The sequence below is a fragment of the Cibotium barometz genome, chromosome 2 (genome assembly GCF_041138505.1).
Source record: "Cibotium barometz isolate CiBa-2024 chromosome 2, ASM4113850v1, whole genome shotgun sequence".
In the NCBI taxonomy this organism is placed as follows: domain Eukaryota; kingdom Viridiplantae; phylum Streptophyta; class Polypodiopsida; order Cyatheales; family Cibotiaceae; genus Cibotium; species Cibotium barometz.
The window spans coordinates 6513280-6538580 of NC_141047.1; the positions used below are offsets into that span (position 1 = coordinate 6513280).

The 25301-nt window shown below is 40.5% G+C and overlaps 1 protein-coding gene and 1 long non-coding RNA gene across 4 annotated transcripts; one reads left to right on the forward strand and one right to left on the reverse strand.

Annotated features, from left to right (window-relative positions):
- Nucleotides 1-8404: 8404 nt before the first annotated feature.
- Nucleotides 8405-12424, forward strand: LOC147640588 (uncharacterized). Of its 3 annotated transcripts, none has more exons than XR_015268065.1 (8): nucleotides 8405-9214; nucleotides 9494-10565; nucleotides 10671-10772; nucleotides 10879-10944; nucleotides 11043-11108; nucleotides 11219-11633; nucleotides 11739-11838; nucleotides 11928-12040. XR_015268065.1 is itself a non-coding variant. In XM_086813261.1 (8 exons), the coding sequence occupies exons 1-7, from the start codon at nucleotides 9036-9038 to the stop codon at nucleotides 11832-11834; spliced, it is 1926 nt and encodes a 641-aa protein (XP_086669387.1). In that variant the 5' UTR covers nucleotides 8405-9035; the 3' UTR covers nucleotides 11835-11838; nucleotides 11928-12424. The 3 variants fall into 3 exon arrangements, 2 of the variants coding, with proteins under 2 accessions (XP_086669387.1, XP_086669375.1); XM_086813261.1 differs by having other exon boundaries at nucleotides 11219-11563; nucleotides 11928-12424; XM_086813249.1 differs by lacking the exon at nucleotides 11928-12040 and having other exon boundaries at nucleotides 11739-11918.
- Nucleotides 12425-15411: 2987 nt separating this feature from the next.
- LOC147640589 (uncharacterized) lies at nucleotides 15412-16167 on the reverse strand. The gene is made up of 2 exons (XR_015267368.1): nucleotides 15982-16167; nucleotides 15412-15888 (listed from the first exon to the last, which is right to left on the reverse strand). It is a non-coding gene; the product is annotated as an uncharacterized LOC147640589 (long non-coding RNA).
- Between the last annotated feature and the right edge of the window lie 9134 nt (nucleotides 16168-25301).

The window sequence follows — 25301 nt, forward strand, 5'->3', positions numbered from 1 at the left end:
CACTTCGAGCGCACAACCTCTTCGACACTCTCAACACAAAGGTAGTTCATGCTGCATGGATAGCACGCTATCCTTGATCCTGCAATAGTGGCCATTGTGTGGTTCTTCAAACTAATCATCCTTCTTATTGACATTCAGGACGATTATGTCCATAGCTATAACCATGATGGGATGTTCTTTAACCTCAACAAAGGGCCTTCTGACAATGGCATTATGTACTACTACTATCATCAGCTACACTTTTTTCCCTTGTACATGCATACCATTTTTAAAGATATGATTGATACCAACTTCCGGAGGTCATCCTATTTTCTTTGCCAAACCCTTCATGTCCTCCAAAAAAACAAGAGTTTCTACAAAGAGTATCTAAGGCAACATGACCTATGGAAATAGACAAAGATTGCATCGAGCTGACAACTGAGGAATATAAAGCTAAAGTTCTAGTGGACATGGCCATATAATGCCAGGAAGATCTCAAATGGCTTGAAGGTATAGGGAAGAGTTGACCGCCCAAGGCTTGCCATAAGTTAGCAGAAATGGCATGCCCAGCCTATGAGCCCACCAATTTTTACTGCTCTACATTAGAGTCCACAATAGCTCAAATTGCAAATAGAAGAAAATGCTTACTTCTTTGGGATGGAGCACATTGCATATCCCAAAAACCATCCCACAAGAAGAGCATGGAGAACTAGAAGACTTCCTTAAGAAGCTGAAGCACTTAGAGAAGCATAAAGGAAACCAAAAAGATTTAGACAACTCCAAAGAAGGGGAGGAAGAAGAGGACAAGGACAAAAAGGGGAAAGATGACAAAGAGCCTGAAGAGGACAAAGACAAGGATGGCCAAGGGTCAGGAGGTCAAAGACCAGATCTAGAGATAGAGAAAGATTCCCACACCTAGATAGCAAGATAAGGAATACCAGCTAGAAAGAGGCAAAGGCCACCAGTCTAACAAGTCTACACACCAGTCTGATAGGTCTTTTAAAAACTCCATGCACATTTAGAATTGATCAACGCTCCAAGATGTGAACTTGGGTGGAAAATGTAGTCTTAGACAGCTTGTCCTTACTTAGAGTGAGTCAAATGGGTATCTTAAGGTGGTAACTTTCTTCTTAAAGATGTCCTAGGATCTACAATGTCTTGGGGGTGGAAACGACATTTGGTTGACTTATCCTCATCCAAAGTGAGTTAAATGGGTATCTAAGGGCGAGAACTTTCTTCTTGAGGGTGCTTTGAGGTCTATGTATTCATGGGGTAGAAAATGCTAGCCTGGAAATGGGTATTTGGTTGACTTTTCCTTGCCTAAAGTGAGTCCTTACTTGTCTTAGATGGCTTGTCCTTGCTTAAAGCGAGTCAAATCGGTATCTTAAGGTGGTAACTTGCTTCTTAACACTATTTTGGTGATAGGATCAAAAACTGTCCATGAACATATTTATGTCCTGTTTACTAACCAACTTTATGGAGTTATTTAGAACACATGGATAGTGAAAGTCAAAGGTTTCCTTTTTTTATATCTTCAAGTACGTAGTGAAGGAAAATTGGGGTTTTTTGGGATCACATTGGTTACCTCTAAGCTTTTCAATTTCATAAGAATTTAAAGGCCAAATTATGGGCTTAATGCAGAGCTGTTTGGACTATATTTTGGATCAAAGGCTTTAGTTTGCCAATTTTTGATTACTTTCCAAAGTTTTTGGATATGTATTGCTTCACAAACATATATATGGTGTAATACAATCCATCTTAGGCTAAAAAATCAAATTAAAACTCTAAATTTTTTGTCTTAATGAAAATTCTAAGGTATTTAGCTATCTTAAAAAAATAACTTTGAGGATTTTTATAACTAATCAAACAATCATCGACTAGGACCAAATCTTGCACCCATGTTCTGTACAACGTTATGCTTTGTTGGTGCATTTTGTGAGAGCTAATCACATATACACCTATCCTTTTAGGCACTTTGTTTTAGATGAAAGTTTATAAATTTTGAACCATATTTATGACTTTAGAATAAGAGACTACTTCACACATTTTGAAACATCTCATAAGGCTTTAAGTGAAATATCTAGTCATTTTATATAATAATAAACACTATTTTCATAAGTTTCATACTAGATGATCCAACTATAAACAAGGGTTCATATACACTCTTTTATTATTAATGCAGTTTTGAAAGTTGAGACCATCGCCTTATGTTCTAACTAAATTTAAATATTTAGATATGTATTCTTAATCAATTACTTTAGTGGAGACATTGATTTATTTTTATAGCTAAAGGAAATCACCATATAAGCTCACATTATCGTCGTATTTTAGGTGTCAAAGACTCGACAACTAAAAAGAGATTCTAATAAGTAAATTTAATTAAATTAATTATTAATACAATATTTTTTTAATAATCTCTTAAATATTATTTAAGGTTTAGGAGAAATTTATAATGAGTCGAGATCCTTTTTTTATTGCATGTAGGAACCTACTTTGTAAATTTGTAACGTGTTTGGATTATAGTGCTGGATATACCTCTACTTATGTACATGCCTTAGAAGAGAAATGCTAAAATACCACTCCCATTCATAAGATTTTTAGCAAACCCCTGAAAAGACATATTTATGTCCTACTAAGCTACCAAACTAGTGTTAAAGATGTCTTGGGATCTACAATGGCTTGGGGCTAGAAATAGTACTTATAAATTCTTGGAAAAGGGCCATTGGTTAACTTATCCTCGTCCAAAGTGAATTAAATGGGTATCTAAGGGCGAGAACTTTCTTTGAGGGTGTTTTGAGGTCTATGTAGGGGTGGGAAAAGTTACCTTGGAAATAGGTTTCTGGTTGACTTGTCCTTACCTAAAGTGAGTCCAATGGGTGTTTGAGGATGAGGATTTCTTCTTAGATATATTTTTAGGGTTTACATAATAATACCTTAGGTAGAAAATGTACTAACAAACACTTAAAATGGGTCTTTGGTTATCTTATCCTTACCCAGAGTGAGTCAAATGGGTGTTTAAAGGTGGAAGCTTGGTTCCTAGGGTGTCTTGATGTCTACTAGTCCTTTGAGAAAAAAAAGCATTCATGAATGTAAAAAACAAATCTTTTGTCAACTTGTCCTCTCCCGAAGTGAATCAATTGAGGGTGTAAACTTGGGTCTTAAGGATATCTTGGGGTTTTACTTAGCCTTTTGGCTCAAAGATGCTAGGAAATGGGTTTTTAGTCGACTTGTCCTTTCCTAAAGGATAAGGGTGGGAAATAGATTCTTGAGGTCTACGTAGTCCTTTAGGTAGAAAATGTACTTGAAAATGAGACTTTAGTTGCTTTGTGCTCATCCAAATTGAGTTATGAGTATGGGGGGGACTTGCTTTTTAAGGATGTGCTTTTTAATGATGTCCTTTGGGTCTACAAAATCTTGAAGATAGAAAAAGTATGAGTTTTTGGTTAACTTATGCTCTCCCAAAGTGGGTCAAATGGGTCTTGAGGGTGGCAAATTGCTTCTTTGAGGTATCTTGAGCTCTCAATAGTCTCAATCATTGAGGTAGAAAAAGTACTCATGGATACTAAAAAATGTGTATTTGGTTGACTTGCACTCAGCTAAAGTGAAAAAAATAGATATATGAGGGTTGGAACTAGCTTATTAAGGATGTTTTGATGTCTTGGGGTCTGCCTAGTCCTTGGGGTAGATGTTTTAAAACACATTTTTGGTTTACTTCTCCTTGCTCAAAGTGAGTTAATTGGGTGTCTAGGATGGAAACTTGGTTCTTAAGGGCGTCTTTAACTTTAATGTAGTCCTTGTAGTAGTGGAAAAAGTACTCATAGATTCTTGGAAACATGTCTTTGGTCAACTTATCCTTAAAGTGAGTTGAATGGCTATTTTCAAGTGGAAATGTGCTACTTACGGATGTCTTAGGGTCTAAGTATTCCTTTTGCGATAGAAAAAATGCTATTTTCACGTGGAAACGTGCTACTTAAGGATGCCTTAGGGTCTAAATGGCCTAACTAGTCCTTGTGGTGGAAAAAATGCTCACAAATGCTCAAAAAATAACAATCTTTCGTTAATTTATCCTCTCCCAAGGTGATTAAATGGGGATCTAAGGGCGGGAACTTTCTTTTTGAGGTTGTCTTGAGGTATACATACTCCTTAGGGTAGAAAAAGTAAATATAGATGCTTGAAAATGGATCTTTGTTGACCAAAAATGAGTTAAATTGGTATTTGAGGGTGGAAATTTTGCTTCTTAAGGGTGTCTTAAGGTCTACATAGTCCTTGGGGTAGAAAAAAGACTTATGGACACTCTATGTGATTGACTTGCGCTCACCCAAACAAGTTGAGTGGGGATGTAAGGGTGGGAACTTGATTCTTAAAGATGTTTAGAAGTCAATATGGATGCTAAAACATGGATATTTTCTTAACTTATCCTTGCCTAAATAAGTGAGTCAAATGGGTCTCTAAGGGTATGAGCTTGGAGTGGAAAAAGTACTCACAGACCCTTCAAAAAAATTATTTAGTGAGCTTGTCACTGCCAAAAGCGAGTCAAATGGGCATCTTAGGGTGCAAACTTTCTTTAAATTGATGTCTTGATGTCTACATAGTCTTGGGATGAAGAAAACATTCATGGGCACTCAAAAGTGGGTCTTTGGTCAACTTGTACTCGCCTAAATTAAGTCGAATGGGTATTTGAGGGAAAGGACTTGCTTATTAAAATGTCTTGGGGTTTAGTAGTCCTTGGGGTAGAAATAAACACCCAAGAATGCTGAAAAATAGGTCTATGGTCAACTTGTCCTTGCCCAAAGTGAGTTAAATGGGTATTTGAGGGTGTAAACTTTGTTCTTAAGAGTGGCTTCAGGGTGGAAAAGTACTCATAGACGCTAAAAATTATGTTTTTTAGAGACTTATCTTTGACCAAAATGAGTCAAATAATAGTGCTTCCAACTCTAAACCTTAAACCCTTTACATCTTAAATCCTAAGCCTTAAACCATGAATCATAAACCCTGCTAAATCCTAGGCCTTAGACCCTAGATTATGGACCCTAAATCATAAACCCTAAACCCTAGAACTTAAACCCTAACCCTAAACAATAAACCCAAGACTCTAAATCTTAAAGCATAAACCTTAGAGCCTAGAACCTAAGCCTTGAATCTTAGACCCTATAAACCCTAAATCCTACGTTGTGAAACATAAATCTTACAGCCTAAATCATGAACCCTAAAACCTAAATCCTATAGGCTAAATCATGAACCCTAGAACCTAAACACTAATAAATAGTAAACAATAGAACCTAAACCCTAATAAATAGTAAACCTACACCCTAATAAATAGTAAATAATAGATCCTATACCTAATAAATAGTAAACCTTAAATCCTAGACCCTAGGACATATGCTCCAAAACCATAACCTTAGAATTTGAATCCCAGATTCTCAAGTCCTAAATCCTAAATGCTAAACCCCAAACCTTAAATCCTCAACCAAAAAAAACTAAACTTTAAATCCTAAACCCTTAACCCTAGAATCTAAATCTTAGATCCTAAACCTTAAATCCTAGGATATGAATCCTACACCTTAAATCCTAGGATATAAATCCTAAACCTTAAATCCTAGGATATGAATCCTAAACCTAAATCGTAGATCCTAAATCCTAAACCCTAGATCATAAATCGTAGATCCTAAATCCTAAACCCTAGATCATAAACCCTAAACCCTAGATCCTAAATCCTAAACCCTAGATCCTAAACCTTTAATTCTAGAACCTTAGTCCTAGACCCTAGATCCTAAACCTTTAATTCTAGAACCTTAGTCCTAGACCCTAAACCCTAAAACCCAATCTCTAAAGCCTAAAAATTGTATTCAAGAAACCTTAACCCTAAAGCCCAAAACCTAAAACCCAAAGCTTAAACTGCGAAATGTGAAACCCAAAACCAAAACCACAAACCTTGATTTCCACCCAGTCTTTAGAAAAGCTTTGCTATATTACAAACCCATAAACCATGTAATACTGCTTGCAAAATATTCTCCTAATCACAACAATCACAATAACCCTCACAAATTGTAAGGGTTAATCGTGAGAAACATAAAACTATGAGGATTATTATTATTATTATTATTTTTAAAAGTTTGGCGTTAGAGAAGACGGGCTTAGTACCCATGGGACCCCCCTTATCCCACAAATCAGGGGCAAGGCACATCAATCGGGTAGCCAGCAGGGTTCGAACCCATAACCTGGGTTTTGACAACGAATCACCTTAACAACTGAGCTACAGCCCGATGAAACTTTGATTGAATATAAAAAGTCCTTGCTATTCTACCTCACCATATGAGTGAGTTGTTGTAGTGCATGCACATGCGCATGTGTGTACACACATGTGTAAGTCATGAAAGTAATAGCTTCCCCTTGAAAAACTTTTGATGACTTGAATTGTGAGAGCTCACTTTGAAAAACTATAAATTCCCCAATATCTCTTGACAGGTCAAAGAAAACTCTATTCTTGCATGATTCTTTTAGGAAATTATTGTATCTAGTTCCAATTATAGGAAAGTAACCTCATGATAATTGCTATAATAAAATGTTTAGTCTTTTATTGCATGAAGAAAGAAATAGGAATAACAATATAACACCATAATGATGACAATAATCATATCAAAAATCACATCAATGAATGGGACTTTAATAATAAGAATACTAATAAAGGCAATGTCAATGGCATGGAAGTTTTGATGTCACTCCCAATGCCCATGACAATGATTTTGACTATGAATCACAAATGATATGGGAAATTTAGCAACTATAATAATAGAGCAATGGATGAAAAATTTTATTTTACAACCACAATAATAATATGGTAGTGGTATTAATAATTAAACTTTCACTTACAATAACAACATAAATAAGAGAATATAACTAGTGGTAGTTATAATCAGTAACACCATGTAAGTACAAAATAGACATCAAAACATAGCCCAAAGGCCATTAGAAAAAAGTAATTTTAACATAAGTTAATGTAACAAAGTCGTGTGTGCTTAGTCTAACCCATTCTTTAAAGAAAATTTTGACAAATTATTGTCCCTACTTCTTAATACAAGAGAGAAACCCCAAGATAATTACTTTTTCAAAGATTGTTTAATTTTCTATTACATGAACAAAATCATTTCATTTGGGTCATTGAACTAAAGAGACTTTGCAAACTATACCATGATAAAGTGATACAAGGCGATTTCTTGTAGTGTTGCTGATAATAGTGATTTTATTTTCAGATGGCAATAATGTCAGCATTATGACCTTTTATCATGATAACTTCTCACTAGAAAATGTATGCCTTCTTTTTTATAAGACTAAAAACTTATTTCTTAAAATTAGAAAAATAGGTCACCCGCATATGCACGTGCATGCACGCAAATGTGAGTGTCCCTGTGTGCACACATAGACACTCACATATTCATGCATGCACGTGTATGCTTATGTGTGTGCCTGCACACACACACACACACACACACACACACACACACACACACATAGAGAGAGAGAGAGATGACACGTATGAGTCGTCATAGAAAACATCATCAATATCTCAAAAGTACTATATGAAAAGTTCTTAATAGAAGACTTGATTGTCTAGCTCCATCACATTGAATAAGTACTTCTTGTTAAATTTCATTTAACTGGCATAAGTAAATGAGCAAAGCCAAGTTTAAATTCATTTGTGGTATAATATATTTCACTTGCACCATCCTAGAAAAAGGGTAGGGATGCACTTTTTGTTGACACACCCAACGAATTAGTTGTAATATGCACTCTTTTAATAGACAAGGTCTCCTACCTTTCCCTCATTTTATCGTATTGCTCTAATGGTATACCAAAAAAAAAAAGCATGTTTGAATATGGTTTTCTTAAGTGTGGTCCTATTAACATGCTATTGATTAAAAGCAAACTGTAGGTTTTAGCATATTCACAACATGCTAGTGGCACCCGTGTTCACAATTGTCCTTCACATGGTCTTACTTGTTGCAGGCTTGTGAATTCATTTCCTTTAAGATATAAAAGTTCAACCTAAAATTGCTTCATATAGTACCTCTCAAAATGATAAGTACAGTTTTTTGACTTTGGAGTTGAACATTTGTGGGCATAGAGCATTACCGTAAAGTCTAGAAGTATGTTGAGTCTAACATATTTGCTTATGTTGTAGATAGGTCATTAAACTCAAGGGACCTTAAAGATCTAGCTTATTGTGAGCTTTTAAGTGCATGTTACATTACATCTAAGGTAGAGAGAGGGGCTTTAAAAAAAAAAAAAAAGACAGCTTGCTTGCATTTGGGATCCCTATATATTTGAAGCTTTTTTTGTGACTACCTAGCTTTTTAGAGTACTCTCGTTTGCTTTTGTCGCACATCCTTTTGCTTTTGTAATATATATTTTGGCTTTTTAATATTTTTGTGGAAGCGTCGGCTATGCCACCACATCGACGAGCACATCCAGCGTCCACAATTGAGCGCAGCAGTCCTACATGTGGAGGACTAGGGTTGCTGCTACAGCCTTTCAGAATTCTGTGAAGTGTCCACTCTCTCGGTATAGACAGAAAGGCCGGAAGAGGGCAGGCCAACTGGCCTTACGAAAGAAAAAAGCGATGGGAAAAAAGCAGAAAGCAACGATGGAGCTGCGAAGAGGAGATGAGGGTGTTTCAGATGGTCTAGCCTGTTGCGGAGAAAAGGGATACTGTAGCAATCTTCTTGACAAGACACCCACAAGTGGGCTCTGTTCCCCTCATGTTCCACAGTGAATTGATTTGCCCGTATTGTGATTCGAGCTTTTCCGCCATAACCGTGGTCTGCATTGTCTGGCAGTGGCATTGATTAAGCTTGAAGAACCCTTGGCCTTTCCTCGCTTTGCAATCCTGCTTTGCTAGATTTGGAAGTTTTTTGGATGGTCGCCCAGATCGCCCAATTCAGTTGCATTCTCTGCACATAATGTCTGCGCAGAAGTTTGTTGTAATGGTAGAATTGGGCCTGCTGTCATAGCTTTTCTACTCGTCATCATCTTTTTGGGCTTTTCTCGCCCGGTAGAACATGAGTCACCGTGTTCCAGATTTGGATGCTAATCACGGGCGATCATTTGGGTTTAATGATTTGGATATCCGCTTTGGGAAAGGAGACGCTGGCTCCCCTGCTTTTAGTCACTCGGCTGTTTGCTCTGAGCACGATGAAGGTGATCTACCAGAGCACAGAAAGCAAGCCAGCTCCCATGTGTAAGTGTTAGTTCTCTGTGTTGCTAGTTTATTCTACATGAAGTCAGGGTTTGTGCTGGGTTCTTTTCCTTAAGCCAAGGTTTTAACCCTATGCAAGTTCTAATCAACTATGCTCAAGCAAGGGTTTAAAATGTTATTAACTTTGTCATCACGCCCTTTCATTGAGGACTGCAGGGGTAAATTCTTCTGTCCAGAACGTCAATCTGGATGTAGGTGATCATAGATTGAGTCTCTATTTTCAAGCAGTTCGTTATGCCTAAGCCTTTTTCTTGTCTTCAGGCCAGAGAATGTGTTTAACCATGTACCCTGGATGGAGAGGGAAAGCGAGAAGAACAACAAGCATGCATGCTCTATGGGGCGAGTGTCTGTGCCAGCACTAGAAGTCCCTCTAAGACATTTGCCGTTTCAAGATGATGAGATGCTCTCCTGGCTATTGGAGGATAGCCTTGATAAAAATTACTGCTCAGAGCCGCTCTTTGAACGGGCACTCAATGCTCCTTCACATGTCCACAATTCGTTTTCTGGCCGAACTTTGAGAGAGGGTGAGAAGCTCCCAGCAATCGGCCTTCCATTTCAGCCAGCTGTGCTCTCTCACTCCAACATGGGGGGCAGAACACTCACCTCAGACACGGCCATGGCAATGGGTGCGCTCCGAGTTGCAGGCCTTTTTCCTCAAGCCGGAGGTGAGTCCCTCCGTAGAGTTCGTATCATGGGACAGCCTTCTGATCCTAGAGAAACTCATGATGCTCCAGCTCCTAAAGCTACTGGCGCTCTCCATGTGCCCCCCAATGCTTTAAACAGCCATTCGGCCTTCAGTTTTCCTTCTCAACATGTTACTAAACAGAGTGCATTGAATTTTTCCCTTTTCTCTCATCCTGTGGCTGCCTCAAAGACCAGCTTGCAGATTATTGGTACCTCTAGTGATCCTTCCAACATGGAAAGAACAAGGCAACCTTTCATTCCTCATGGAAACGAAGGATTGTCGTCTTCTGTGGTGGGATTTACTGCCACTGCTTCTATGACGGGCTTGAGTTCCCCTGTAGAGTCGGACTTGAGCCACCAGAGTAAGGGGAAAAAACAAAGAACCATCAGTAGAACACAACGAAAGTGCCTGCCTCCCATGCTATCAGTAAGCCATGAGAATAATGCAGGGAAAGAGAAGGTAGAACTCAATACTCGTTTTAAAATGAATGCTGCAATTGGATCTGAGATTTTTGAGACAGTGGCTGTCACTTCGACATCTCCTTCGGGAGGGTCAGGCAACAGCTCTGAGAAGAGTGCTAAAGAAACAAATGCTTCTAGCTGCAAGAGGAAATTGCATCCTGCTGAAGAATCCGAGTGTGAGAGTAAGGTCAGTAATCTTTGTCCAAGAAGTGCAAGATAAGAGGAATGTAGAGGCTCCATGGGGATGTTTGGAATGGGCCGCTTCTTTGCTCATCTATAGGAACCCTTGTAGGATGCTGAAGAAGTAGCAGCCAGCCAGAAGCAGCCAGCATCGGGTCGTCCAAGCTCGGCAAAGAGGACTAGGGCTGCAGAGATACACAATCAATCGGAAAGAGTGAGTGAAGATGAAGATGGCTGTGACCCCTCATATTCTAGATTTTGTTTTGCAAGGTAGCTTTAATTTGGATATGATATTTAATTACTGCTCATTCAAAGTGCAGAGGCGGCGAAATAAGATAAACGACAGGATGAAGGCCTTGCAAGAACTTATTCCCAACGCAAACAAGGTGGGCCTTTTTTTCCCCAGGTCTCTTTTTTTGATTTCATGTCTCTCTATTGGAATGTGGGACCTTCCTTTCATGGATTTCTGTTTGTGCATATGCAGACTGACAAGGCTTCCATGTTGGATGAGGCTATAGAATATGTGAAGACACTACAAGCACAGCTCCAGGTTTTAGACTAAGCAGTTTTTTGGTTAGGCAAGGTGGAGCATTGATTCTTTTGATTCATCTATGTCAAGGAGTTTTTTTGATTACTACATTTGGTTGCTTCCTGCGACAGTTGATGTCCATGAGAACTGGGGTGGTCGTCCCTTCTGTGATGACGCCACCTGGGATGCAGTATCCTTCAATACGACAAAGGCTAGTCTCGTCACACACAAATATGGGAATAGGAGTGAGCATGGGACTTGCAATGGGCATGGGCATGGTGGATGCTTCTGCTACTGGTGTCGGTGCGGGTCGTGCTGTTGTGGCCATGTCTCCTTTTCTTGGGCAACCTGTTCCTGGACCTGCATACCATGTCGCCGGATACCAACATAATGGCTTGTCTTCAATCGTTCATGAGGCACAAGGTCATATGCATATGAATGAGGGGCACAATTTGTTATCAACTCATCAGTTTCAGGTATTGCTAAACTATGAACCTCTTTATGGCGCTCAACAGCAATGCAGATGGATGCCAAACCATTCTGAGGGTATATGAATGCAATCAAAGTTCTTTTCTAAGTGTAGCTTCAGTTTATTTCTAACCTGATGGTGCAACATAGTTTGGGTTGCTGATTGATGATGGTTGTATGCAGCCGTTGCATTTGAACATGCAAATGAGTTCAGACATGTATAGGGCCTTCATGCAGCAGCATCAGACACAGGAAAACCTCACCGGCAAAGAACCTTAATGAGGTGTTTTCTTTTGGGGTTTCTATTCTTTCAATTTGGTGGTTTTTTATTCCCTTTAGTGTGATTGAGATACTTAAGGTACGTTGGTGCAGGAAAGTTACTGGACACGATCCATTTTGTTCCAATTGTAGATGGAGAGAATTCTTGTGTTGGCCAACAGAGTGTACATTTATCAAGATAGACGTAGAATTTTTCTCTGGCTGATGCACATGATACTGAAGCAAATGATGGGGTTGGGAATGCTACTCTAATTGAGCTTAGTGGAGGTCCCTCCTTGTGTATGATACCCAAATCAGTCCTGCAGTGCATCGTGATACAAAGCGGTGTAAAGAGAATAGAACTTGTCATTTTCTGCCCCCGCCATGTAAATATCTGATATTTCACTGTTGAGATGAGTATGATGCAATGCCAGAGTGCGGTTGAGAGAGGATACCATTTTATTGTAGCGTACTTGTAAATCTGTAGATGTGTAATCAATCAGGTACTTGGCCATAGTGGACACACGTTCAAATGATTCAAAGTTTTGTAACGTGGATGAGCAGGCTGATTCCAGCTGGAGTCGTCGATACAAGGAAAATGACCTTAAATATCTCATGTTTGCGTGAATGCAGTGTTTGAGCCTTCTGGACATATGAGCATAGCCACGCCTACTTTGAAAGCTGAAGTGTTCCTGCCCGCTAAACGTTAATTTTTATACCTAAGCTTTGATTCGTAAAATATTTGATATTTCAACAGGTTGATGTTTGTTTTGGTGGCACACGCTTTAAAAATTTTAATTGGACATGGATTTCATTGAAAAATCCCATAGCCTTGAGTACATGTCTCGCCTAGAGCATGAGGAAGTGGACCAAGTCCTAAAAGAACAGAGGGCATTGTCTCTAAATACGTTGAGTTCTCCAAAGATGGCGAAAGAGGAAGAAGAACCGTGTCAAGGGTAAGGGTATTGGAGGGCATTAAGAGTAGTGAAAGAGGAGATATTGTGGCAATGAGAATCAAAAGTATCCACGGATGATATATTGTGGCAATGAGAATCACGGGGGTGGGGAAAGGATGGGATTTGAGAGGAGGCAATGGGAGGAGTTGGTAAACAAGAGAGACTTAGTGGATGGATCCGTGTTTTGAATATATTGTCTAGACTGGATTGAGTGTATTTTGGGGATAAGGCCAGATGGCTACCACATACTCTTAAGCTCTTACCTATATGATCGCTTTCTGTTAAGGTGGAGGAGCCGGGAGGACACTCTTTGGTGGGGAAATGGTACAATGAAACTGGTGATTAATAACTCTCTTTTGAAGGATGCATTATTTATTGAACTTACACATAATGCCATGCACAGGATGGGTCCAAGGGGTAATGTCCCCAATAATTGGGCAAAAATTTGTTGAGGAGATGCAAGAAGGGGTTGGGAGGGAGCACTACAGAAAGGTTGAGAGGCTCTGGGACCACTCAATTTAAAAAAGACAGGGTTCTTCATTGGATCAAGCTGAGTGGAAACAATTCAGTTAGTGTCAAGCTCAACCTTGAGGTTTTGGAGACCCAAAGGGCTCAAACAAGCAAAATTTTGTCTAGAAATTTGATATTTATACTTCCACAAAGTCAAACTTGCAAATATTTCTTGAAGTCCCTCAAAGACAAACAGATTAAGGAGGCCAATGGTCAGGTGAAGAGGGTGACAATTAGGGACCCCTATAATATGGCTGGGAATGTGAAATATGCTAAGCTTGAGTGAAGATACATCCAACAAAAGGGTACAAGTAGAGAACTGCTTTCTCAACATTTTGGAGAGAGAGATCACTCCTGACTAGGCTAAATGGGTTGAAAGGCCTATTGAGCAGGGAAGAGATAGTCAGTCACCTTGGTGGGATAGCTTGCTAGTGGAATTCTTTGCAGAGTTTTGGCCCCAGTTATACAAAGCAAGTGACACTCACCCTTAACAGGGCCTTTAGTCTAGGCAAATTGGAGATGACGTAATCAAGCTTCTCCTTGAGCAAACTGCTTGTGAGACTTTTTCTCATTGGAGACCCATCACTTTGCTCACTATTATATACAAGATATTGGCCAAAATTTTTGCTTTGAGGCTGATCCCTTTGTTACAGTCGTGCATCTCCAACCAAGAGGCAGCATGGGTTCATAAAAGGCAGATCCATATATGACAGCATTCAGTGCTGGCAGGTAAAGAAACTGCTCTTCAAACAAAAATGTATCATGTAGCAATAGAGTTGGTACAACTGGTATGATTCTCCATTCAACCGGTGCAGCTCCACATTCAGCTAGTACAAGAAGTACATGGGCTTGTATAATAGGTACAATGGTTGGTAGAACAAGTACAAGGGTTGGTACAAGTAGTACAATGGCTAGTACAAGTACAATGGCTAGAACAATAGGCACAATGGTTGGTATAGCACGTACAGTGGCATAATAAAATGATTAAATACCCTTGCCTTCAGTATTTCTTCGCGATGGAAGCCTTGAAAACAGTCCCCAACAGCTGATATACTTCATGGGAAGCCTGAGAGAGAGAGAGAGAGAGAGAGAGAGAGAGAAGCCAGCATTAGGGCAGCTTGTAATGGTGGTAGAGAGCCATAACCTTGGAGTAGAGAACCACCACGAATAGAGACGAGTTGCCAACATGGAAGAGGCTAGTTTGCAGCAGTAGAGTCTCTCTAAATGAAGACAGAGGGCTCCAATTTATAGATTTGGACCTCCCGTGAGCGAAAATGGCAAGAGAAGGCTATAATGACAAGTGGAGAGCCACACAATAGCTGAAGAGAGGGCTCCAATTTATAGGTTTGGGTCTCCCATGAGCTAAAATGGCAAGAGAAGGCTATAATGGCAAGTGGAGAGTTACACAATAGCTGAAGTGACAAGTGTGAGCCCACTTGTCTCACTTTGATCCACTTTCTTGCTACATGTGAGATGGGTCCTCCCATGATCTTTACCTTTAAAAATATCCCAATTGGTAGCCCATTTGTCATAGGTACTTTGGCAACTCTTGGTATTTACTCAATTCAGACTTAATGACGCGAACATAATTTCCATTGGAATCGAGCCAAAAAAAGCAACTCTCCTAAATTTTAGGAGTGTGATCCTTTGTATTCAAGGGTAATCCCCCACCCATTCCCAAAGCTTGTTCTGCCATAGTACATCAACTCCCTGTTTCTACTTGGCTGGGAAAAATTCCCTTGTTGAGGCCTAAAGCCAGATCCATTTACCATGCTTTAGTCAAAATTGAAGTGAATTTTAAGCATGCAAACAGGATGGAAATGGAACCTCGAATGGGGACCCATGCATTCTGCACAAGAGATGGAGGGATCTATGGTACATGGAACTACTAGTCAGAGTGTAAACCTTTTTGTAAACGGTGATGATAAGCTCCAAAAGAAAAACATAAGCTCAGGGAAATGTTGTAGATGTAGGAATTCTAAAGAAGATTCATGGCATGTTTTTTTTGGGGTTGTTGAAACGTAGAAACCAAAGTACGATAGACAAATTGTCGCCCTAACACCACTGTAAATCAACAAAGAAGATAGACAAAAAGGAGCTAGAGTGCTCCTACACAAAAACAATGACACCTGTTGGCCCCAAAGCTTGGCGCCCCTTTCGGTATTTCTTTATTCACATTCAAGGAAGAGTTCAATTGAATACATCATGGCCAAACATGGCTTATACATATGGGTTCTCTTAGCATAGAGGCTTCACGCTGCCCTGTGCTCAAAACACCACAGTGTACTTCACCTCTAATCTGCCAAGAAGGTACATCCACGAGGCCCTGAAAACGAAGCCGATTGGCCCATGCACATTGCCATAAAATAGCCCACGAACCCTTTCAAAAACATTCTGAATTGCTCTTGTTTCTGCCCTCTTCGGTTGTAAATCCCTCCTCTCACAAGGGACCAAGAGTAGCACTCCCAAACAGCCTTAGAGCCAGACGAAAGAGGAACTTTAGTCTGTGTGCATCTGACACCGCCCACCAGGCTCTAAAAAGAGAGAGAGAGAGATTCAGACCTGCGCCACCTGTCCTGCAGCCGCCTCTAGCCCTGGCCGCCACCTTGCTGTCCAGTAGGAAAGCACCTACACGTGTGCTACTGCCTGACCCATAGCAAAGAGAGAGAAAAATCCCGTTTGAGTGTTGCAGCGCAGCCCACCAGCCTGGTTCACTTCCCTACAGCCCGCCAGTCGCCAAAGAGAAAGGAAACAGCCTGTGTTGATTCTGTTCAGCCCTGTGCTTTCCTGCAGCCCACAAGGAGAGAGAGAGAGAGAGTAAAAGATCCTGCGCGTGTAGCTTCAGTCGGCCCTTCCAAGAGAGAAAAGCACGTATCTCCTGCTCTCTCCCACTCTCTCCCCCCCCCCCCCCCCCCCAAAAAAAAAAGAGTTTTTTTTCCCTACCGCCCCCCCCCCCCCCCTCCCCCCGGCCCCCCTCCCCCCGGCCCTCCCTCCAAAAGGGGCCACGATCCTCTCCAAAGGTATTCCTTTGGTTTAAAGGTTTTTAAAACCTTTGTCCTCTTCAAACATTTGTGTCCCCCCCACATGGGGTTATAAAAGGGAAACTTAATAATAATACCTAGAGTCCTCTTGACCCCAAGTGTGCACATTTAATAAATGTTCTACACACTTGTGTCCTATACACTGACCACCATGCCCAATGTTCGGATATGCTGTACAAATACACAGGGTCATGACATACCCCCCTCTTGAAAAATGGCAAGTATCCTTGATTGCATCTTGGTGATACAACAAGACATCCAAGCGGAACCACAGTGATAAAACGAAAGCTTCCTATACAGCAAAATATCAGCCATGTGATCCAACTGAAAGTGAAAAGTATAATATGGCAAGATCAGCATCCCAATCTCTCTGAGTCATACATATGTAGCAACATTCATTGCAAACCAATGGTATAGTAATAGTTCAAGTTGTATACCACTGTGAACCATACATAATCGCAGCATCCAATGTGACTAGTACACATATATCATAGGAGTCCCTTAAGCAGATGTACTGTCAGCTGTCAGTACCTTTGGGTGGGACAAAATCTGCACTAAGCGACCTCTAGATGACATCTGAGCCTGTCTGTAACAAGGGAGCGGAGGTGCTACCCCCCTCTTGAGCATCAAGAAATGCTCTAGACCTATGCTCTGCTAAACCTGAATGAGCCGTAGTAAGAGTCGGCTCCAACTCGAAGCCATCAAGATAAAGCTGCAATACCTGAGGTGAATCTACTAAGTCACCCCCCTCCATCCACTTTGCAACCATTGGTGAATAGTTCTTGAACTTCACAAGATAGCAACGGGAAACTTTACCTCGTACCTTTCTTTCATTGTGTGCCAGTATCTGCTTTGGAATAAGAATCTCATCAAGTTCCTCTACTTCTGGTTGAGGCTCATCTGATACATCCTCAGGCACATCCCCTCGAAAAGGTCTAAGAAGGCTCACATGGAATGCATTGTGAATCCTCCAATGGTCTGGTTGCTTCAAACATAGGCCACCTCACCGATCTTTTCCAATACCTGAAAAGGTCCATAGTAGTGCATGCTCAACTTAGGGAATAAGCACTCTTTACCCTTCATCTTCTTGAGCTTGGCTTTCTCAAAACGCAAAAGAATCCAATCACCCACTGCAAACTCTAATGCACGCTTGCGAACGATCTGCTGATTTCTTTTGCTTTTGTTGAGTTCCTTGGAGTGCCAACTTAACTCTCTTGTAAGATTCATCCATACTCTCCACATACTGGTCAGCCTGAAAGATCTTATCCTTTTTGTGCAAAATGGGTAGTACCTTCTTCCCTCCTCCTACGATCTCAAACGACGCCTTGCCCGTTGAGGTATGGACGGTGTTGTTATAAGCAAACTCCAAAGGAAGATACTTTTCCCATTGTTGCTTGTGCTCTAACACATAGCACTTGAGAAGATCTAACATTGTGGAATTAGCCTCTTCTGACTGCCCATCTGTATGTGGATGAAACGATGATGAAAACTTGAGAGTTGTACCCATGTTTTCAAACAACCCTCTCCAAAATAAACTCATCATCCGTGGATCACGGCCACTGATGATAGACGAAGGCATGCCATGATACTTGAATATGTTCACCATGAACAACTTCACCATGTAATCTACTTTGATCTTCTTACGCACGAGAATGAAATGAGCCTGTTTTCTGAACCTAGATATGATAGTCCAAATGCCATCATTCTTTTGACAATCAAACTTTGCCTTCTGGCATATGATGCATGCCCTAACAAAAGCATCAACATCCCTTTTCAAGGCCGGCCGATAAAAGAACGCCTCAATTGACTTTACCGTGGCCTCAATGCCCCTATGATTATGTGATGCGTTCCGTCAGTTTCGGCCGTTTTTGGTGGAGCATGACTTTCAATCATAACCTTGAGCTGTAATTTCTTTGTAACACACAGTCTACTATGCATTAACAAAAATCCATCCCTGATAGTATAACGATCGTGCCACTGACCTCATATACTTAGACCCTCCTAAATCCTCATCCTGCGCATACTGCTGATAAGCAAGTGAAACTACTGAGACCTGTGGCTTGTATAACAAAGCATCTCCGACAACATTCTTTTTGCCTTCCATATGCATAATCTGAAAGTGGAATATAGACAAAAAGTTGGCCCATCTCATATGCTTCTCAGAAAGCTTAGTTTGCATGAGGAAATATCACAAGGTCTGATGATTTGTCTGCACAATGAAATCAACCCCAAGCAAATAGTGTTTCATGTAGAAAGAGCATGAATTAGAACCAACATCTCTTTCTCATAGACCTGTAAATGCTTCTCGGCACCCAAAAAAATGCGACTCTCATAATCTATCACATGTCCTTCCTGCATGAGAACTACCCCAATGCTATTCCCACATGCGTCACACTGGACAACAAAAGCCTTTCGGAGATCTGGTAGTACCAATATGGGATCCGAAGTAAGCTTTTCCTTAAGCTTCTTAAAGGCTGCAATTTCCCAAGTAGCCCATCGAAACACAGTTCCCTTCTTTGCCAAAGCATGAAGGGGCGAAGCAATCTCAGCAAAATATCATATGTACCGCCTGTAACACAATCCCAAAAAACTGTGCACATCATGCATGGTCCTCAAATATGGCCAATTAAGAATTGCTTCTACTTTCGAAGGATCCATACGGACTCTTTCTTTGGATACAATGTGCCCCAAGAAATGTATTTCCTCCAAGAAGAATTCACTCTTCTTGCCATTTATGATGACCAACCTATGCTTTTGGAGTTCCTCAAACACTATGGCCAAATGTTCCCTATGCTCCTCCTCTGAGCGTGAATGCACAATCATATCATCAAAGAATGTGACCACAAACGCTCAATGAGGCCAGAAAATCATGTCCATCATCCTATTAAAGGTGGTAGGATCATTTGTCAAGCCAAAGGGCATGACCAAGAACTCATATAGCCCAAAGGTGGTCTGAAATGCTCTCTTATGCACATCCTCGGGTCTAATGTAGATCTGGTGATACTCGCTTTTCAAGTCTATCCGACTAAAGACTGTAGAGCCCTGTACGCGGTTTTAAATGTCATCAATCCTCAGAATAGGGAATCGATTCTTGATGGTATTCTTGTTTAGCACCCTGTAATCTATACACATGCACCAAGAACCATCTTTCTTTTGCACCAAGAGCACAGGTGAGTTAAAAGGAAAGGAGCTTGGTTGAATTATCCCCTTTTTCAACAACTCATGTACCTAGCTCATGATTTCTTCTTATTGGGTTGCACTAACTCGGTACGGTGGTCTATTTGGCACCCCTGAATAAGATCAATAGCATGATCTTCTGGCCTGGAAGCTCTCCTGGCAATGACTCAGAAAAGTAATCTTGGTACTCACGTAGGAAATCGATTGGTCATGTCTTTATCTAAAATAGACAAATTAGATTGAGGTTCATCGTTTTGCATCCTTAACAAAAACCAAGTACGCAAAAAGGTGCTTTTTCATTATTGATGAAATGGCCGAAGCCGATACAATAGAAATGGATTCCCCTTTAAGCTTTACATCCAAAATGTGCTCTTTCCCTCTATGAGTCAAAGTAATCTTCCTGTTATACGTATCCACCACCGCATGTACCCTATGGCACCATGGCATACCCAACAAAACATCACACCCATCAAGTGGCATGATATAAAACTCCTCATTGTTAAGATAACCCTACACATGAAGCCTCAACTTCCCAATGATAGGGGTAACGGGTTCTGCATACCTAGGACAAGCCATATTTTCCTCATACATAGCCCCCATCTCCTCTATAGGGATCCTCGATTTGCCAACCAAATCTGGTGAGATAAAGTTGGTGGCTCTAGCACATATGTCAAAGAAAATCAAAGTAGCCTGATCTCTGCCCTTGCCCCATGCTCTACACAACTCTGTCTCCTCACCACTAGGCTGTTCCCCAACAAGATCAAGAACTAACCCTGCAGCAGCAGAAGGCTTTGGTTTCTTAGGCTTGGGCTCCTCTTTAGTGTCAGAGTCCTTGTTAGAATTACACTTAGGAAAATTGAAAGACATATGTCCCTCTTCAATACAGAAAAAACAATTCTTGGCCTCCCATAAAGCTTGCTTCTCCTCAGGACTTCTCTTAGGCATGGGTAACATTTTAAGCTGCTTCTTTGCAACCACTGTTGCATCTTGAGGTGCATGCCTTGACTTCTCAGCCATGTGCTTCCCTGCAGCCCACAAGTCACCCGAGAGAGAGAGAGAGAGAGAGAGAGAGAGAGAGAGAGAGTGAGAGAGAGAGAGAGAGAGAGAGAGTAAAAGTTCTTGCATGTGTAGCTTTAGCCGGCCCTTCCAATAGAGAAAAGCACGTATCTCCTACAGCCCGTCTCTCTCTCAAAAAAAGGAGTTTTTTTTCCTATGCCAAAAATAACTTAAACCCCCCCTCCAAGGGGCCACGATCCTCTCCAAAGGTATTCGTTTGGTTTAAAGGTTTTTGAAACCTTTGTCCTCTTCAAACATTTGTGTCCCCCCCACATGGGGTTTTTGAAACCTTTGTCCTCTTCAAACATTTGTGTCCCCCCCACATGGGGTTATAAAAGGGAAACTTAATAATAATACCTAGAGTCCTCTTGACCCCAAGTGTGCACATTTAATAAATGTTATGCACACTTATGTCCTACACATTGACTACCATGCCCAATGTTTGGATACGTTGTACAAATACACAGGGTCGTTTGTGACAGTTGTCCTACTAAGAGGGATGTGGAGTCAATTGGGGAGATGGGCTGTTTTGGGAGCAAGGGTGACATGGTCATGTTGGTTACTAGACAAAGCTGTTGGTCCTGTGAAGGAGAGCAACATCATTTTGGGAATGATAAGGTTTACCATCTTGTGGAAAATCTGGTGCTCTAGAAATCATCTCTTGTACACAAGAGACATGAGAAGGGGATTAGAGTTTGGACATAGTGTACGTATTTAATTTAAGTGTAAAGTCAATTATGAAGCCTTATTGTAATATAATAGCTTAAATAATGTGGGTTATGAGGTAGAAAGGATTGTGCACAACCCTGTGGTGGGTAGGCCATAGCTTGTATTCAAGGTCAAGGGTAGAGTGTATAGAAATGTCCTTCAAAAAAATGCAGAAGGTGGCATTTTCCTCTATCATCATTGTCCTCAGAGAGCTTGGGTTTGGCAACAAATAAGAGTCTCAGTAGTACTGTTAGTTTCTATGTGATGATTGTATTGTAATGTTGACTAATGGCCTCAACTGAGGTGTGAAATGTAACTTATTTTGTTCATATTTCTAATATAGATATAAGCTTCCCAAAAAAGGGAAAAAAGAAACAAATTTTAGCATGCTAGTTTAGAATTAAGCTATAATGCTTTGTGCATATAGTTTCGCATTTTTTTTTGTAGGTTTAAAATGCATAGAATGAGGGAGACGAAGAACAAGGACGATGCAAAGATTTGAGATTATTGCAAACCTAAGCATGTGGATTTTAAAGAGTACACACATAGATTACACATATAGATCCTTGCATAATCTCCAATTACTTTACCTGCTTTAGTTTATTTACGCAAATCAATGTGGCCAACCACAATTAGTCTAAAAGAACCCAGGTATGTATAGGTTGGATTATGCAGTTTTTTAAATTTAAATCACCAACATTCCCAGGATTTACTAGAGTTTGCATGACCAACATTCCTAAGACCTTACTAAATAGTGATCTGTGTGATAGGAGTCGAGTGGCCACCGCTGTAAAAAGTAGACCAATGTATATGTTTCTACTCTAGTTATAAATATAAATATAATTATATTCCCAAAAAAGGAAAAGAAACACAAGGCTATCCTAAAATATAATTACTTGCTAACAAAGGAGTAACACTCCTCATACGAGGCACCCCAAACAACAACGAGCATGCGTGAGCGAGCTAGAGGAAGACAAAGCAAGTGGGAAGGCTAGAGGCCATCATGACAATGCTATACAATGACAAAACAAATGCTCCTCTCTCTCTCTCTCTCTCTCTCTCTCTCTCTCTCTCACACACACACACACACACACACACACACACACACACACACCCTGTGAACACACACAAGATTCAAGTCGTGCCCTTGCACATACTTAAGTATGTCTATTGCCTCTTCGAACACTCATACACAGAAGAGATAATTATGATGCGCTATGTTATTGGTCTAAGTGCAACACAATGACAAAACAAATGCTCCTTTCTCTCTCTCTCTCTCTCTCTCTCTCTCTCTTACACACACACACCCCATGTGCACACTCACAAGATTGCACGTACTTAAGTATGTCTATTGTCACTTTGAACACTCATACACACAATAGATAATTATGATCCACTATTGTCACTTTGAACACTCATACACAATAGATAATTATGATCCACTATGGCATTGGTCTTTATGCTATACAATGATGAAACAAGTGCTCTCTCTCTCTCTCTCTCTCTCTCTCACACACACACACACACACACACACACACACATAAACACACACCCCATGTGCACACAAGATCCAAGCCGTAATACACACAATAGATAATTACGATGCACTAAGATATTAGTCTATTTGCAACAAAATTACAAAGATTGTAATGAGGTTCAACCAGTGGCACATCTATATGCGAATTTTAACCAACACAACTTTCATCAACCAAAAATAAGTGTCGTCATTGATGATGATCTCCCGTGACCTTGTCATATCAACGATCTCGAGCCATCTCCAAATCAATCGCCCTCAGGATAATCACCTCACCATAATCTGGCAAGACACTTAACATGGACAAAGAACTTGCTCAACTAATGAAGACCTTGTTATGGCATTATAGAAATGAATGCAAAATAGTCACAAACCAAATAACAATCTCGGACATGATCTTACTCAATTTGCATCCACCACATGTGCACACACACCACATATGGGTTCATGCATATAACATCACCAATCAAAGATCTAAAGAGGTGAATGTCATCCAATATAGCATCAACAAACTGTTTTGATTACACAACTAAAACATAGTGATAGTGAAACCATAACAAAAGGTAGCAAGCCGCAAACAAAATGTTATCTTAAATGCATGAAACCAAATGTCATAGTGCAATTGAAATATGGTGCAACAAAATGAACAGGCGAGCTGCTCACTAGTCATATGGAGAGACCCCTACCAAAACATCCACCTCATCTTCGGCAGTCTCAAATGTCCCCACCCTAACACCTAGTTGCCTCTTCTTCTCCTCACTGAGAATATCCCAATGTGGGTGAGGCGTCGGCTCAAAGATTACTCCACCAAATAGCAAGTCTAAGAAAACAATATCGGCCACCCAACTGACCGGTCTACCATTGCAGACATACTCTCTGACCTTAGGACAAAATGTCCTTTAAAAAATCATGTACCTGAGTGTGCATGGAGTTTTTATGTCCACAAGAAAAGTCTCTACCTGTGGCCACATAGTCCCCCACAATGGCCAAACAATGGTAATCCCTACTAGATGCAACAAAGTTCTGTTTGTGTGCACCAACAAAAATGAATGTGCACATCCTCTTGGCAACACGAGTGCTGCCATCACACCCTATAACATCAAAACAACCATTCTTCAAAGCATATTAAACAATAAGCCAAGGCAACGTGGCCGAGAGAGAGAGAGAGAGAGAGAGAGAGAGAGAGAGAGAGAGAGAGAGAGAGAGAGAGAGAGAGAGAGAGCATGGGAGAATGGAGAGAGAAGGGCATAATATAGTAATGTGTGTAAGGGAAAGAGAGAGAGAGAGAGATATTACAACCATGTGTATAATGGTAAAAAGACAGAATAGAGAGAGAGAGGCATGGAGGGAGAGATCATGGATTCATGAAGAGAGAAAAGTGACGTTTAAGTCATGTGAAAGATTGTGAAAAGAGCAGAGCTGGGCATATGGAGAGAGAGTGAGAGAGAGCATGGAGAGCGAGCATGGTGAGGATCATTACCTAATAAGGAGCCATCATCCTCATCATCAAGTAAGGAAGTCTCCTTTTCACTCCTCTCTTGTCTTTTTCCTCTTCGATCCATGTCTTTGGACTGGCGCCCTTTGGACAAAACACATAATCCTCAACTAATATGCAAACGTTTTAGAATACATAATAATGCTAGGTGAATTCCCCTCTTGGAATACCATACACTCCTCTGGTTGCTTTATTTGCCTCCAATAGTGAGAGAGAGCATGGAGAGCGAGCATGGTGAGGATCATTACCTAATAAGGAGCCATCATCCTCATCATCAAGTAGGGAAGTCTTCTTTTCACTCCTCTCTTGTCTTTTTCCTCTTCGATCCATGTCTTTGGACTGGCGCCCTTTGGAAAAAACACATAATCCTCAACTAATATGCAAACGTTTTAGAATACATAATAATGCTAGGTGAATTCCCCTCTTGGAATACCATACACTCCTCTGGTTGCTTTATTTGCCTCCAATAGTGAGACAACCAAAGAACCTTTGTCTTCGTTGAAACTTGTGGACAAATAGCTAGTAGATTAATCTTTTCTAATATGGCATAGCTTTGAGCATCCCATTTGAGTGAAAGCACTCTTTGCCACCAACCATCACCGAGGTTGGTGATCCACAATATTTAATATCTTTTTCCAAACACACACATGTAATTAATTATACATTAAACAATAAAGTAAACACAACTACATTGAAGAATTGTCAAGCTTACCTTCCCAAATTTGTCACTATATTTCCTTTTGTGAGGTCATCAAGCTTTTTTACCTCCTATCTCTTAAACTCTTCTGTAGATAGAGAGGGGCAAAGGGGATCCAACTTTTTATGGATTTTTTTGTTCATTTGAACCTAAAGGAAAAGTATGAAGAACATTCAACGTAAAACCCAAAAAACATCCAATGGCTTATGATGACAATAGTCTAAAGAACCATACATTATAAACTAGCCGAGCTGGGTATCTCCTTGTCGAAGGAAACCAAGGCTCGACACCCGTGGTATTCTTTCTCTTGATT

Coding starts and splice junctions, on each gene's coding strand:
- LOC147640588 (XM_086813249.1), top strand. CDS start 9,036: ATGAGTCACCGTGTTCCAGATTTGGATGCTAATCACGGGCGATCATTT. Junction 10,945..11,042: donor TTATTCCCAACGCAAACAAG/GTGGGCCTTTTT, acceptor GTGCATATGCAG/ACTGACAAGGCTTCCATGTT. Junction 11,109..11,218: donor CACTACAAGCACAGCTCCAG/GTTTTAGACTAA, acceptor TTCCTGCGACAG/TTGATGTCCATGAGAACTGG.